Genomic DNA, 16982 nt, shown 5'->3' on the forward strand with positions numbered 1-16982 from the left:
TTCATGCATTAAAAAATTGGGGGGGATTAAGAGTTCGTTAGGCCTGAAAAGTGATGTCATGCATGAGAAAAGAATCGCATTATATCTGAATGTTGAAAAAAATCATACAATCATCATCCATCAATGAAAAAACCCACAATTACCTTCAAAAGTTTTGTTTGTAACCAGTAAAAATTTTCATTCATTCAACTTCTTTGACAGTGTAAAAATTACTGGGATGGACAGCCAGGAAGAGGTCGGATTTGATTACAGGAAAAGTTTGGATGCCGCTGCGAGAAGGTCGAACACGCATACACACTCATCAGCCAGAACAGCTGATTGTTTTTTCTGCAACCTCTGCCTCTCCGCTGGGTGAAATCAAGAGTGGAAAAGGACGGAGAGATGAGATAGAGACCTCCCCGCAGCGGCTTTGTGATTATAAATCAACAAATCAGACAGATGGGGGTCAGATGGGAGCAGAGTTTACCGAACATCCATTCCACAATACCTGCTGGGGCTTATGTTTAAAAGATGGACGCATTCAGGCTGACCTATTTCAGAATGAAGGACGTGTGAAGGGGGCAATAGCATTTTGAAGGGGGCTAAAGGTAGCTTGCTTGTCCTTTCCGACACTGCTCCAATGTGGTATTTACAATCTAGGCTGGGGTGCGGGAGAAAAAAAGGATCAGATAATGCATTCTTTTTGTCCCATTCTTATTTAAAGCAGGCTAGCCAACAGCACAAACAATACTATTAATGCCAGCATTTGCAATGTAAGCCGAGTGTGCGCCTCTGTAGTTTCTACCTTTTTGAAAATGTCAGACAGAAAGGTTAGGACGGGAGAGGGAACAGTCACAAGGAGCTGAAACAAAAACCTGGGACTTGTACCGACGAAAAGACACAGAGTCTGGATGTTTCATCGGGGGAACGCACAAAGGTGGAATATTAAAATAAACACACATTTTGACATTTTACAGTTGTGGCAGAAGCATGGCGATTTCCTGTAAGAGCGAAGAAGCATTTCATAAACAACAGCAGACGGCACAGTGTGTTGCTCACAAAGATTACACGTGGATTTCATTTTGAAGTTGGAGAGCAGCTCAAACTATCTAAAAAAAACGTTCCCTCCCTCAGCGGATAAATGTGGCGAGAACTCCTGGTTCAAGATATTAAACATGAAGAGAAAAAGACAAACAATCAACAGGACGTTCCTCGGCGGACTTTTTGGCATGGCAGCAATCCACGTGATTGGTTGCCTTTGTTTCCTGTCATCCTTCGCTTGTAGGATGATCTACGGAGAGAGCGACGATTGAGCGAGAGTGTTTTCTGATGATAGAGAGAGGAGGACGCGTGACAAACAAACACAGCTTATCGGGATGTTTTTTTTATCCACAGGAGCGGAGAAGAAGAGAGAAGGCTCCATCACAGAAATAAATCAGCAACAGTGCTAACAGGAAGATGGGTTTTTATGAAATATCAAGTTTTGCTATTCGTTTTTTTTTTGTTGTGCTCCTTTAGATCGAAGCGTGAAAGGACTATTTTTTTTTCTCAAAGCAAAAGGAAGGTTTTTTTTTATTTTCTTCTAGCCCTAGCGTTTAGTCAAGTGCAAAGAAGTCAGTGTTTTAGTGGAGGCGTATGTATTTTGGCACACGTTTTCAGTTAAGTGCCAGCGATGCACGCGGGCGCACATACAGCACAGTAGGCATGAGGTTTGGGACGATAAAAGCGCGAAAAAGAAGCGGAAGGAAGGTCCGAAGAGTGTCCATCCATCACAATCCAGAAAAAAAAGTTCACGTGTTTTTGTTGTTGTTGATTAATGGAACTACGAGGAATCCATCCATCCAGGAACTGAATAATGTGAAGAGTTAAAACTGACAAAAAGTTATAGAAATTTGTTAAAACTACATAATATTTCAAAATACATGTGGAATCAAGTAAAACTTTATATATATGCACTTTATTTCTCCGTATCTTTTAAAATCTTCATTTTCTTGTCTATTTTTTCCTTAAATATATGCATATAAGTGAGATTTAATTTTTTCATTATAGCTCTGTATGTATATATGTACATTATGTACTTTTAAATAGGTAGATAAGGAGGAGGGTTTGTGTGGAAGTGTGTGCGGGGAAAAAGATACTAATTAATTTATTTACACCATGCTCCGAGAGCCGCTGGGGGTCCGATGTAGACTGAGGCGGGGGTCTGGTGGGATGTACTGGTGTGGGTGGTTGTAAGGCGGAGGCGGAGGAGGCAGCGGGGGCTGGTGGCCGTCGCTGCCGTGGGAGCCGTCCGGCGAGCGGACCGGGGTGGACATGGCCGACTGGCTGAGCTGGTGGTGGCTGTGGTGGTGGTGGTGCTGGTAGTGGTGGTGCGTGGGCGTTTGGCTGAGGAAGGCCTCCATGCGTCCGTGCCCGCTGTTGTCCAGCATGATGACCTTGACGATCTGCTGACACTGGATGAGCGTCTCGGGCCGCAGGTCGGCCATGCTGACAGCAGGCTGGTGGAGGTGGAGGTGGTGGGCGGGGGTGCTCGCTGCTGACTGCAGCTGCGGGTGCTGAGGTGGAGGCCCCTGGGTTAGCCCCTGGGGCACCTGCTGGAAAAGCAGCTCCCCCCGGTGGTTAAGAAGGGCCATGCTCTCGGGACTCGGGGCCGTGCTGCTGCTGCTGAGCTGGTACGTCTGAAGCCTGTTGTGAATTGACACCTAGTTTAGAAAACAGCCAAGAGAACAGCATCAAATGTTATAAAACTGGTTCCTCCTCTACAATCCGTCAAGCCCTCTTTTTGTTTTTTTGGGGGGGTGTTCAATGCACAGCACACACACACAGGGCATGCGTGGGGGCTTAGGTGTCGGGGGTCGGTGGAGGTGTAAAATCATCGTGACTACTGCACACTCCCCTCCCTCCACCTCCCACAGGTACTGGGAACTGTGTAGGTCGGATGCTGGGAAAATCAGTGTGTGAGCGGGGTTAAGGGGGACAGTGATCGGGGAGTGGGGGTGAGAAATTTGGTGCGACGCTACAGAAAAAAGGGGCCCGGTGGTTCCAAAGGGGACACTGAGGGCCCCCGTGTCTCCCTTCCAAACCACTGTGTGGCGCTAATGGGGGACAGCGGACACGGGGAGACTTGCTGGGGGGGTTGGGGAAACCAGAACATAGACGGAGGGCATACGTAGAAGAGGGAGAGGTGGAAGAAGAGGAGGAGAGGAGGTGAGCAGACTGACAACCACAGACGTCCACAGGCAACACTCATCAGAATGCAAACCTCCATAAGTCACATTAAACTGTTAATTAGCATCATCTTAGCATTTCTTATTTCTTTTCCAGACAGCTAACATTATAGCGACTGTGCAAGGGAAAGAGCTTAGTTTTGAATTAACTATCAATCTTCTTTCAGTGTGTCAATCTGCTATAGTTCCATCTAACCGATATGCTTCCATATAGAGACGTGTGCGAATAAGGTCAGCGGTTATTCACCTGCTATATAATAGACATTTAATGTGAAGTATCTGAGGTAAGAAGGGGATTACAGCCGTGTTCTTACAGAGCTGATGTAACTCTGGTGTGAAAGAACTCCATTAACATTTGATCCTATCCATTGTGCCACCACTATTTCTCTTTGGCAACTGAGCACATACAGTATACTTAAGGTACAGTATCAATGGGCTTTAAAGCACTTTAGATAAAGAATGAAGGATTTCTCTGACTTTGTGATGCCTTTGAAAGTTTGATTTCTAAGTACAAGGCATCATTTTCTTCCATTAATGACTAAGAGAATTGCAGCGCTGGTTATAAAGTCTCCTTTAATCATTTATTTCAACATGTTTATCGTTACTGTTATTTGGTTGGGACCAATGACAGTATATAAAGATGGACGACGTGTTTCTATCTGCTCTCATTCTATTAAAATTGATGCCAAAATAGCCCCAGTGACGGGCGCTGCCACCTTGTGCTGGAGACATCATCTGGAGCCAGAGGTGTGCAATAGAGATCAGAGGGTGGAGCCGCCGTAGCCACTTCAGCTAACCAAAACACACAAATAAATTACCGGGAAAAAAAGCAAAGATCCCGCACGTCGCTGTGTTTAACAGCAGAACAGCTTCTTGTGTTGGTCTGAATCACCAACACGTTCACAGAAACTTTTAGTTACTTTTCCTCTCGCCGTTCCTCCTCTACTCTGCTAATCCGGAACAGATTTTGTCAACAGAGCTGTCAATCATCCTTTTTACAGCATTAAATAACTAATTAAAACTAAACTTGTCAGAAAAACTAACACTTGGACGTAAATCAGCATGATAAGAACTAATTAAAATGACAGAAACCATGTTTGAGAAACATTTATCTGGCGTGTATTTTGATTTTATAGTTTGACTCATGTCCCATCTGTTAACATGGACGAGGCGGGCTTTATAACCTATACTGCAGCCAGTCAGCATGGGGCGATGTTTGGCTTCACTTTTAGGGAGCTGTCATGTCGTCCATCTTTTTAAACAGTCTATGGTCGGGACAGATTCGGTTGTCTTGTTGCTAAAATGTCCAAAAAACTTTCTGGAAGACGATATTTTAGCAATACAAGATATACACACCTTTATAGGAATAGTGGTAATCAAGCGTTGCCTGTAATAACTCCCTATTTATGATAGTGTAAAGTGCACTGTATTTATTCTGCTGTGCAAATTCTGGAAGAAATGTATTCACCATGTAGTGGCTCTAAAAATCCCCACAACTGAATAAAAAGGGCACTGTGTAGTCATTTTTGGTGGCAAACCACACTCATGTAATTTGGACTGGGCAGTAGCCAGCTGCAATTACTTTACTCTAACGAGGCCACACATTTTAATTACGCGTCTGTACTCGTGAAGCTGGATGACAAAGAGGGGTTGGGTCGTTAGCTGGATGGGTTGCACCTGTGGAGAAGCTGGCAGAGCTTTAAAGGACTGCTTCTTACAGCAGGCTCTGTTTGCCTTTCCTTGCTTTGATGTTTGCTATCAGAAAAACAAAACAAAGCTTCTCAAATATGTCACTGGTATTTCTGTCAGACATCACCACGCGTTTCTTCAATGGTGTAGATTAAAAAAACTGGATTTTGGGGGACATGTAAATAACACTCTTTACTGTCTTTCCCCACTTTTGAAACACGAGCACACACGTTTATTGTAACTGCTCTGAATGGACAGCTTGCTGTGCAGTACAGCCTTTTTGTGCCTCTAGTAAAAGCAGGATTCTCACGGTGACCCTCCTGGTTTTCAAAATAAATGTGTTTGAAAGGCTCTGCAACAGCCACTGACATTTACTGCATGCTGCATGGTAAGGCTGGCTCAGAAAATGCTCAAGACTGACCTGATCAAAGGGACCTTTATAAATGCATAAATTGAGCAGATATTCTAGTGCAAACACACACACCTTATTATTGTCTTTAAATGTCTCTTACGCAGCTCTGAATGCATGTTGGCCCTGCTGTAATTATTGTCATTCTACAAGCATTTGTGGCTGTAAAATGAAATGACTCTGCAGCCTTTCACTGTGATGTAAATGTAATTACTTCTGCTCCCACCTGCACCTGAGTGAAGATTTACAGCCTGACACAGCGTAGCAGTAAGCTGTGTGGAATTACACAGCCTCTGAATGTCAAATTGACTCTGTGTATGTGGCTTTTCACCCTTAACTACACTGCCACAGAAAGGACTAGGAAAGGTCGTGTGCCGCCTCTGGGATGGTAATTGCAAAGCCGCATGGGTACTGTAGTTCAGCTGGCACATGATGTTCGCACGGGAAGTTTCCCCCCCTGGAGGTCTGGCAAAGGGGCGGGGAGGTGACAACTTCGGGTCAAATGAGTGTTAAATTTACCCGCCTGCATGTTAATTAAGGTCACACACACACAGGCAGCATCTGAGCTACTTAGAGCAATGGCTGCGTTCTCCATTTTCCTTTAAAGGCCCTAAAGGAGTCACAATTTCTGCCTGAGCTTGTGAACTCATTTTAATTTCTCCTTAGGCGTACAGATAATATTTAAGCCTATGAGTATGATGCGTTTTCAGTGATTAGAACGTCCTATGACTGCTATGGTTTTATTAATTTTCACCAAAACTTTATCTACATTTTTCAGTACGGCAAAAGGGTCCTTTTTATCTAATATTTATTTAGAGTTATTACCTCAAATGCCCGCAGCACTCGTTCTCTCATCCACTCTTCACCCACTCCTGCTTGACGCCTCTAGCCCTAGATATATGACTTGTCCCTGGGTTTCTTCTAATCTCATCCTGCCTTGACAATGACACTGCGCTAACTTACTGCGCTGACTTACCTGCGGTTTGGGACACGGCCCTACCACTGAGCACTTACCTCTACTGCATTGTGTCCGCTTCTGTCATCTACTTCCTGGTTTCCTGGATGGGAAACGGGGAAAAAGGGAGGGAAAAAGGGACAGAAGTGGCAGCAAAATGTCTGTGTTATACAGTAATGTAATGTTTTACTGCATCTTAAACTGTTTTGGGAGAAGGAAATAAAGTTTAGAGTAAGGCACTTTATTTCACTCCAATTATTTCAAGATAAAGAGAGGAAATTTAATTTTGGTTAGGCTGCATTAGATCTCAGTGATATTGGGCTCCAGAAGGGTTGCTTAACATAGAAACAAAGGAATCCGCCTGATAATGAAACATCTCTATGTGTTAACATGAGAAATTCATTCAGTCATTTTGGCATTGCAGACGATGTAGATAACAAAATAAGGACCTGTGTCCACTAACAGCGTTTTTTGCACTGGCAGTGGCTATTTTCTATACAAAACCACTGCAGTAGAGCGTTTCAGTGCTTCAGCGCTCTTTGTCGGAAGTGCAAAAACACCACTGTGCTCGATCAAGAAGGGGCGGGATTTCCGATAACAACTTTGTCAACAACAATGGCGGTGGAGAAGCTGGTGCTTTCGTTTTTTCGAGGGTATAATGTAGAGCTGCTGCTAACGCCAGGTTTTACGTTTTCTTTCTTTTCTTGGATAAAAGCAAATATTAAGCATACAGAACAATTTAAAACAGACCTCACTACCAAGGGACGCGGGAGTGCCGCCAGACAACTTTCGTAACCTAGCAACACTAAGTGCCGGAGAGAAGCGCAAAAACTCAGTTAGTGGACACAGACCCTAACCGTGACAGAAAAAAGAGTCAAGTGCAAATCTGAGTTGCAGCAAATTCAAAATGCTACATTGTTGTGACACAGCGCAAAACACGCTATGTACACAAGCGTTTACTTTCTATTTTTGATTCAAATATGCTTGTTTGAAAATGTATTTATTAACAAATATTTAGCCTATACCAATGATTTAAGATAAGCTTCAAACAGAAGCTACGTAAAACAGAAGATAGCATGTCCACCAAACGAGCTGACTTAGATTCTCTAGGCCATCAGAATTTTTTTTTGTGGCATTGTGTTGCTGTTTCTTGTAGTTACACTTACCGAAAACTTACCCAAAGTAGCTTTACATTGCAACGCAATGGTAAGTCCTCAGAATATAACGTAGTTTTCTACAGTAAGCTAACGCTAAGTATTGACACAGGAAATTTGTCAGAGCTAAATATAAATGGGACAGCTTAAGCCGCATTTTATTTAGCATTTTATGTAGCCATAAGTGCATTATTGGAGACCCTTTCTTCAGGGTTCTGGTTTAAAAACAAGACATTCTGAGAAAGTCATCAAGTTAGCTTTCCTTATAAGCTAGCTAATAAAGCTAGTTAGCATGTTTACTGTTGCTGTTTCTCATTGTTGGATTTATCTACCTCTGTGTGAAATAAATGATGATCTCGGTTAGAAAAAATTTCAGTGAGTATCCCACTGTTTTTGTAAACTACATATGTTATACAAGAGCATGGCATTGTTAATGAACAGAGGAGATGCTGGGCTCACAATTATAAAAAATCTTTGGTGTTATATTTGTTAAAAAAAGATAAATAAAATGTATTTTTCCGATTTCATAAATAACAGCCAAGGTTCAACTTGGGTTCAACTGTCGGTAAATGAATGTGGACAAGGACAGGGTCTCTGCGTCGGGTTTTAAATGACGCAGCAGTGCACACGCACTCACACACACACCTGAAGGGGAGCCCTGTTTGCCGCGCAGCTCGAGCTGTGTGCCGTTGTTCTTCACCGAGTGAGTCTTTGCTCCCTGCTGCTTCTCCAGCTCCCCTGCAGAGAACAGGAGACACGGATTATCATCATCATAATCACAACAACAGAGAGAAACACAGGTAGAGAGGCAGAAGTAGAGGGTAAACCACATAACTCAACTTCCTTTCTATTTGTTTAATCACACACACACATGCTCTTGCACACGGTGCCACCTCCTAACATGGAAAACGCGACTCTCCATCTCCCTAATTAAACTTTGCACTTGATGGTAATTGCATGTCATTTCCAATCATGGTGACTAAATGTTTTCTCTCTAGCGCTGCGCTGCATCCTAATTTTGACACTTAACCATAAAACTAGCAGGTTGGACTTTAAGGAGTAAATTAGGTAAATTACTAGGTACAGGTTACAGGTAAACTGAGCAAAGTTACAGTGAGGTTTAGGAACAAAAATACTGAACACTTCCTGTGAAGAGGGGAGTGTAGGACTGACTACAAAATCTATTCCATTCTGAAGTTTCCTCATTTTAATCATCCAGACGCAGGAAGAAAAAAAACGCATCTTTAGATAAACAAACTGTATTTTCTCCTTCCTATCTCAAAGCAGGAAAGCCGAAACATAACTGAGGCAGCCGCGGGCATGTTTACCGATGAGCCAACAACAGAAAGCACTGAGAGGAGAGAAGACGACGTGCTGTTTGTCTGTGAGAGTTCCAGCAATCATTCTTACTCCAAGTTTTGTTCCTATATTATGTCTTTAGAAGAAGTTTGCACGAGGGTTGTCACGATATAAGAATTTCAAACTTCGATTATGATAGTAGGAAAAAAACCAGATGTGTTTGGGACATCTCTGGACGTCTTAGAAGTGGTGTGGAGCTCAGCCAACAGTCCGCAGGTCGGCTCTACGTGAAAGCGTAGGCCCAAGGTGACATGTACTATCGTAACTTTTGCATCTTTATGAGACGTGAAACTTCACAAAACATCTTAATTTACTGTTCCGTGAATGAGAACAGTCCGCCGTGTCATTGCTGTATCAGAGCTCAAGGTGTGACGGAGGGCGGAGCAGACAGACACATACACAGTCTGCAGGATGAAGCGCGACCTACAAAAACAGAATACTGTGGGGTATTCTGCGGGGTTTTAAAGAGGTGTAGGCGTGCTGGTTTGTCGTTTAGAGCGTAACCGCTGTGAAGCAATTGGAAAAGAAGAAGTCTTATTTCTCTCTTTCACTGCTTTATTTACAATTACTGCACTCGCTGTCTTCAGTTCCTGTGCATTTCACTCAACCACAGCTCCTCTCTTTCGCTTGGTTTGAAAATCTGACCGTAGATCTTAGGGATGCAGAAATTTAGTCTCCCTTTCTGTGTGTGGCTTAATCAGCAATGGAAAGGGTGTCCTGCTCGCCACATATGGCAGTTGTTGCCTCCTGCAGGGACTTAAGCACTGGGGTGATTTCCCCAGCATCCCTCCAGTATTCATCCCGGAGCTCCAGTGTGCACACGTTGCTATGGCTGGTGAAAGAGCGGTCAGAGAGGACGGCAACGATTGCCCACCTCTGTTCAACAAGGCGAACAAACACTTCATAAGCGGAGTTCCAGGGGTTTTTACAACACTGGATAAGGATGCGCTTTGGGAGCTCCTTCTGAACCTTCAGGTGAAGAGCTCCCACGATGGCTCTAGGTTGGGGACAGCTTTGAAACCATCATTGGTGGCCAGCTGGAGCGTGTGGGTCAAGCAGCTGACCGACTCCCAGCCGTGGTTTCACCAGCAGCTTTAAGCTAAGTCTTCACAGGGTTCTTTAGCTACAGCCGGCTGCGCGCGGTTCCTAAGGCATCATAGCTGAATTCACAACGTTGCCATGGGGATTATTTTAGAAAGACAGAAAGCAACAAGCATGATCACTTTTTAAATAACAATTCTAGGCCTACATGACAGAGAACTTACTGGGATAAAATGTAGGACTACAAAACGATTATCGAGCTGTGGTACCTTTCGGTACTATGCAACGTTTTTTTCATATAGGTGCGTTGTTTCATGTTTTTGTGCACAGCAGCTGTATGTCCTTGCTCCAGTGTAGAGAAAGAAATAACTTCCTGTCTCCGTATGTTGCTGCCTGCCGGCCCTCCCTCTCTGCGCAGGGTAATGCAGTTGCGTCAAATCCCAGCAGGGATGCTCCCTTTGATGCCCACTGGCGGGCCGAGCCGGGCTCTGGATGTGTGTCTGAGTATGCGCATCTCTTATTGTCTGGAGGATTTCACATGCACAGAGAGAGAGAGAGGCAAACAACACAGATGCCCGGCTGCTCTCAGGAACACTGGCCTCTTTTTTTTTTTTTTCTAACCTCAGATTCTCTGGCCTCCTGCAGTCTGTTTGAGCTGCAGTGCACCAAAGGAAGCACAAAGCTAAAGTCGATCTACACCTACATGAATGTTTGCTGAGGACCCGTTTGCAAAAAATCCTAAACATTGGCTTCTGACTCGTGTGCACTATCTTAGGACCCACTTACAGCAGCCAAGAATCTACCGTAGCCTCACACCTTCCAAGATGTAAGAATATTGATTGAGGTTGACTCTTCTTTTGTTGCTCGGTGCACGGCAGAGGGAGGAATACACACAAACATGATGCACAGGAGCCAACAGAGACATACCATACGTGCTTGCAGCCAAATAGCTGGATTGTTTGCTAGTTATTCTGGCTCTTAATGTCACATAAACCGAACATCATTCCATCTGCGTTTTGCCGTCTCCTGATGCTTTCAGCCAAATTTGCTGCAGCCAATTTTGCTTATACTTTCAGCCAATTTTCAGTCTTTACTCGGGCTGCACGTCTGTTCTGCTTTATTTTTCCAATTTTAATTAATACAGAAAAATATAGCAGATAAACGCCGTGTGTTTTCATGTACATATAAATATTTAACGATCATACTTTTTATTATTTGGAACAAACAAAACCTGCTTCCTACTTTTAACCTACTTGGTTCAGAGACTCAAGACAGAAAAAGTAGTGAGGGTTCAGGTGGAGCGACTTACGGTACGGTTAAATGCATGTTTCAACAGCGTGATCAGCCTGTGACAGTAACTTTTTGAAAGCTCACTCCTACTCTGTCCTACTTCCTGTCAGCACACAACCACAAGGCGTGTGCGCTGCAGGTGTAGCCGGCAAAAGTAAACACTCCGCGGCACGTCAGCTCTGTGAAGGGTCCGTTTCGGTGGCCACAGCGTTAACGAGCACCGGGACAAGGTGCTGCCGATAACGGGAATGCGCTCTCGGAAAAGCCGGTTGCCGTAACGGAGCATCTGCCTCGATCATCCCGCCGACATGACCTGTGACAGCAGCAGCGTTGCGTGCTTGCAAAATTTGCCTCACTATCGCCTGCGATGTGACTATTGCACAGGTGCACATTGCAATTGCGATATCGCGCAGCCCTTGTCGATACTTCAGTAAAGATTCCCAGGAAGGTCATGAAAAATGTAGACGAATATTGACATCAGAAAACCCATTAAAGGTGAGGTACTTACACTCTATGCGTATCTGCTCCATCTCCGACACCTCCGCGATCGATTCCTTCAGGTCTTCTACGAACTTGAGCAGCTCCTCGGCACTTTGGGCACAGAAGTTTAGTACCTGCTTCTTGTCTGAGCCGAAGGGCGAGAGGATGGTGATGCCGTGGGGGTAGTCTGAAGGACACAGAGGGGAGGACAGTAAGTGCCAAGTTTTTTTAAACTAGAGGTGTGAAAATGGCCGGACATGTTCAGCTCATTTTCTTCTTTCTGTAGATATAGTTCCTTACATTCATTTTCAAACAGGTGAAACTGCATGCCGAGTAGGCCCATGGCTTTGCAGAAAGTGTACGCTGCAGAACTCTTCTTCTTTGGACAAAGCTTCAAGATCTGCAGGGGAAGAGAAAGCAGTGGTTTAATCACAGTTCAGTGACAGGATGATAGAGGAAGAACTATTTGATCATTTAAAATACATTCAATAAGCAGATCGAGTCCGTACTTCAAAGTGTTTCAGATTGTGTGCTGGTCCTCTGACTCCTATGAAAAACATATTTGCTTTATATCCGGATGTATAAGAGATGTTGCGTTTTCATTAAATTACCATCCAGCTGCAGAAAGATGAGACAAATTGACACGTTCATCCTGCCAGAACAGGAGGCCAGATTCAAAGAAAAGTCCCAATCACGCACTAAAATCTTTCAAAGACAACTTCTGCCCTGCATTCAAAGCTGTCGGGAGAAAAATGTCTCCCTGGAATGAATCGCATCGCTTACTCTTGGTGCCAAATGAAAAGAATTCCACTTCAGAATTGGCCTTTTAACCTCCTTTTCCTGCAGCCACCAATTACTTTAATGCTGTAGCAGACAAAAGGAGGGTAATGCTGCTTTCTCTTTCTGTGTTTGTTGGCACGAGATCAACATTTGACATTATTATGAGTTTGCTTAAACACTTTGGATGCGTAACCCCGATGTGGCTCCTAATGAGCACATTAATTAAGCCCAAAAACTCTGATAATCCCCCCCGTCTACAAGACAAATGAACAACTTTTCCGTGCTTTGGCCCCGAGTGAGTCACAACTTTATTACCGGCTCTTAAAGCAGCTCTGTAGGGGACACATCTCTGCTTATGAGCGCACTGCAACGCTGCGTCTGCGACTATCTATTATTAAAAGAAATGGCCGGAGAGTCCTGAGCTATGAAACAACATAAAAGAGGAGCTGGAGTGATGGTGCATTGCAGCTGTCACAACAAAAATAAGCAGCTTTAAAGCTCGACTGTGCGCTGCAGAGAAAACATTTCAGGGGCGGTTCAAAAGAAACTGTCAGCATGTTAATGAAAAATACGGATTATCACATCAACTCTCATTATGAGTCTTAATTTGTTTGTATTCTTACCACAATGAGATCGTTGAAAAGGAAGACTTCTCTCTGGTGTGCCGCCTGCTTCTGGGCCTTGTTGACATCCGTCACCTCAAACAGTCGACTGCAGCACACCAGTCGTCTGTGAGGGACGGACAGAACCTGCAGAGGAGAGACATCCAGGTGAAAGCTGCTTCAATCACTCAGATTAGGCTTTAAAATCACTTAAAACAGCATTAGAAGAAGAGAAGAAAAGTAGAAGCTGGAATCCTCCAGAACAAATGACTTTCCTGTAGCTGATCAGGTTAAAGACTTTACATGCTGTATAACGAGGTAAATTAGTGACATGCAGATCGACCGAAGAGTCTTAAAATAGATTTATTAAAGCAACAAATAAAACTGCGTAATATTTTAAGGTTATGCACATATGTTCCCTTCAGGAGCACATTCACTCCATTTTATTCCCCAGATTAGGTGTGAACAAGCAAAACTTCCTGTGTTCTTGGGGAAAATTACATTTATTACAACAGACACTTTAATTAGATTTCTTTGTAAATGTGATTGTTTCACCATACCGGCTGATAATGCAGGTAATTGAGAGAGAGGCTGTGTCTAAGGGTGCATCTTTATTATTATTATCTTTAGTAGCTCTTTATCAGCCATTTAACAGCACTTTATTAAAGCCGTAGGGCCTGTGTCCACTTACAGCATTTTTTCCGCTCGCAGTGCCTATTTTCTACACAAAACAAATCCTGTTCAGTGTTTTCAGCTCTCAAAGCACTCACTCACTCACACTCAATATACTCGCTGCGCTCTCAGTTAAGAAAAGTTTAACTTTTGGAACACCGCTGCGCTCGTCAATGTCACTTCTCTCTAACTGACCAATCAAAAACAGCAAGGGGCGGGGCTTCCGATATCAACTTTGTCAACAACAATGGCAGAGGAGATGCTAATCCTAATGTGTTTTTCGAGGGTACAATTTCCAGCTGTAGAGCTTCTGCTAACGTCGGGACACGAATCAATTCTATCGTTTTTACGATTCATTTGTAAAATTCCCGTGAATAAAAGCAAATATTAAGCACACAGAGCGATTTAAAACAGACTTAACGGTCACTACCAAGGGAAGCAGAAGAGCCGCCTGACAACTTTCGTAACCGAGCAACAGTAAGCGCTGCTAAGAAGCGCTCTGAAATTGAGGTTGTGGGTGCTGCCAGTGCAAAAAACGCTGTTAGTGGACTATTAATTAAATACCCTCCTAATCAGTGCTAATTGATAGTAAGTAAGGAAGTTTATGTACATTATTTATGATCTTAATATGCTTTGCTGAGTATGGCAGTACTATCACAACACTGAGCAAAGCATTTTGTAACTCACGTACAACATCCTTACTATTAATAAACAGTAATTACAAGGTAATTGAACGAAAAGAATCTTAGTTTATGAGGCATTAATAAGTGCCTTTTAATGATTAATAAACTACCAATATATTATTTCAGTGCCAGATAACTAGATATTGGTGAACATGTGTACCTTTAATATAAAAGAGCACAAAATGGAGATTTTTTTTTCCCGGCACCAGCACTTTTCATTAACGGAGTATTATATGGTTACTAGAAGATTCTTAACTGTACCAGGAGCGATGTACAAGGTTTTTCTCGGATAAAAGCTGCAGCCAGTAACAGATTGAAAATCTCAAAAATGTAAAATATTGGTTTACAAAGTAATTTGTTTAAAAAAGCAGCAGTCTCTGGACTTACTTTGCAGAGTCTTTTTTGGGGCAAAATTGGTGTAGTACATATTATTCCAGTTTATAGAAAATCCCTATTTTGCTCACCATATTAGTAATTTAAAAACAGTATTGGTTGAAAAATTCATATATTAGTCAGGATCTACTACAAAGTTGTCCTTTAATTAAAGGGGAAGTTCTGCCTTAGCTTACTTAAACAAAACTTGTATATGTTGCTGCCAAATTATGTGTAATTTTTTGCAAAATGCATGTTGCTGTTTAGTCTCTGGCTCTGACACCAGATCAAATCAGATTAACAGAGATGGTATTGCTGCACTTGGAGCTCTTAATGTAGACTTTTTTATATAAAATGGTGCAGTTGTGTCCTAAAGGCCTGGCTTCTCCTCTTGGACTTAAGTGCTTTTCCCCGTTTAAGCAGATTACACTGCAAAAATGGCTCAGGCCTTCGGAGGCTGATCTAATCACGTTCTCGCCCCTTCACACTGACTTTCCTCATCCAGATTCTCCATGTAGGATGTCTGAAAGCCGAACGCCATCTGAGCGCGAGTCGGTCGATGTGGAGTTGATTCCTTCCTCATGATAAAATAAAAATACTCTCTGGCATCGGTTCAGTTTTCTCTTTTCGCTTTTCCAGTTTTTATCCTCTCTGCTCCCTGTGGACTGTTTGCAGTACAGAGAGAACACACACACAGCCGCTGTCTCTTTCTCTCTCGCTCGCTCTCTTCAACACTGCAGGGCATGCAGACTCCCACCCAGCTGCCACAGACAGCCTGTTTTCTCATTACACTAATGTCAGAAACATGTAAAGACATCATTAGCTTGAAATGCCTTTGCTTTTTCAAACAAAAAAAGCTCTTTACTGACAGGATTATTAAGAAGCAGCGTGACAGGAGAGAACCGATTCTACATATATTATTCATATTTCAGGGAATTGAACAGAAAATATTTAGATTTAAAGCTTTTTTTTCACATTGAAGAAGAATTTGTATATAGCTTTAATCAAGTCATAAATAACCCTTTCATGTGAGATACTCCCCTCTGACTCTTGCTGTGCTACTATTTTAATATCTCTCAAGATAAAACATCATCTGAGTCGTTCTTTTTGTAGCGGACAGCGCCCACGAGACAGGAATAGTCACTTCCTGTCACAACAATCCATCATTGTTTTGGCTGTGACAACACTCCCTCTGTCATCCTATGGCGACTCATCCATCACCGAGAGACAATTAAAGGCACAGGCCCCCCAAAAAAATCCTTCCAATGTCAGAGATTCAATGTCACTCTGAAAGCTAACAGGAAATAACTGATTAAATTTAAAACAAATTAAAAATGAAATTAAAAGTAAACTTTGAATATACAAGAGGCAGTATGAGACAGTCTTTGTATATGCAAGACTTAAAGTCTGTAGTTATACTCGCACAATGCTAACATGCTGATGCAATCTTTGCCGAGCATGTTAGCATGCTAACATTTGCAGTTGGTGGTGATGTCATTAGTATCGCAAGGATTTAGTCGTAAACTTTATTAAACAGTATCTTATAGAACATTAACAATATAGTCTTTTCACAATTATGAGTCAATGACAGTTAAAAATCAAGGCTACGAGTCTCTAGGGGCTCATGCAATGCTAGCGTCAATATGTGAACATGGTAGCACTGACAATGCTAACAGGCTAAAAGTCAGTAGCTATAATGGGAAACTTTTAACTGAGCTAATGTGTTTGTGTTTAAATGTGTCCTTATGTGATATACAGTGTTTTACATGCTACATTTCAAGAAGCACACACATAGAAGCTAAAGACAAATTAGTCGTGTAGAATGCTATTTTAGTGTAGAATGCCAATGTTTGCTAATTGGCACAAATACAAAGTTATTCTGCTTATTTTCAGGTTTCTAATTGTACTGTTGCAACTATTTTCTCATGGAAGGTTGCTTATTACATTACACATTATTAGCATATTTGGGGCATCACTATATAGTATTTAAATAGAGTGAAAAAACAAGATTTAACCGACTCTAACAGTCTTTATCGTTAGCTAGTATTATTTTTCAAGCTGCTATCATTTTTAGAATTTGTACACTTGTATGGGAATTCCTTTTAATATTACTATTTACAATTGGAAAACAAATCTGCAACTTTTATTTATATTTCATGAATGATGATTCAAACATTGGAAGGCCTCTGTGCAGTGCTAACATCCAAACAGAATTCCCTGAACTGTGTTCAAAAGCCTTTCAGTGTTATGCGTGGGCTGACACAGCACATTCCCACATGTATCTGTGTAA

General features: G+C 42.5%; 1 protein-coding gene across 2 annotated transcripts in view; it reads right to left on the reverse strand.

Annotated features, from left to right (window-relative positions):
• The window catches only part of iqsec3a (IQ motif and Sec7 domain ArfGEF 3a), a 112138-nt gene continuing 95156 nt past the window's right edge, over positions 1-16982 (reverse strand). Inside the window, exons 9-14 of one of the 2 annotated variants that reach the window (XM_069670710.1) lie at positions 12987-13112; positions 11884-11983; positions 11612-11770; positions 8059-8151; positions 6319-6362; positions 1-2681 (exon numbers count right to left, since the gene is read on the reverse strand). In XM_069670710.1, coding sequence (XP_069526811.1) covers positions 2130-2681; positions 6319-6362; positions 8059-8151; positions 11612-11770; positions 11884-11983; positions 12987-13112 — 1074 coding nt within the window. In that variant the 3' untranslated portion in view covers positions 1-2129. The remainder of the gene's footprint in view (positions 2682-6318; positions 6363-8058; positions 8152-11611; positions 11771-11883; positions 11984-12986; positions 13113-16982) is intronic. The other variant, XM_069670711.1, reaches the window with a different exon arrangement.

Source organism: Semicossyphus pulcher, unplaced genomic scaffold, assembly GCF_022749685.1.
Source record: "Semicossyphus pulcher isolate SPU_LCO1_2020_fin unplaced genomic scaffold, fSemPul1.0.p SCAF_20, whole genome shotgun sequence".
Lineage (NCBI taxonomy): Eukaryota > Metazoa > Chordata > Actinopteri > Labriformes > Labridae > Semicossyphus > Semicossyphus pulcher.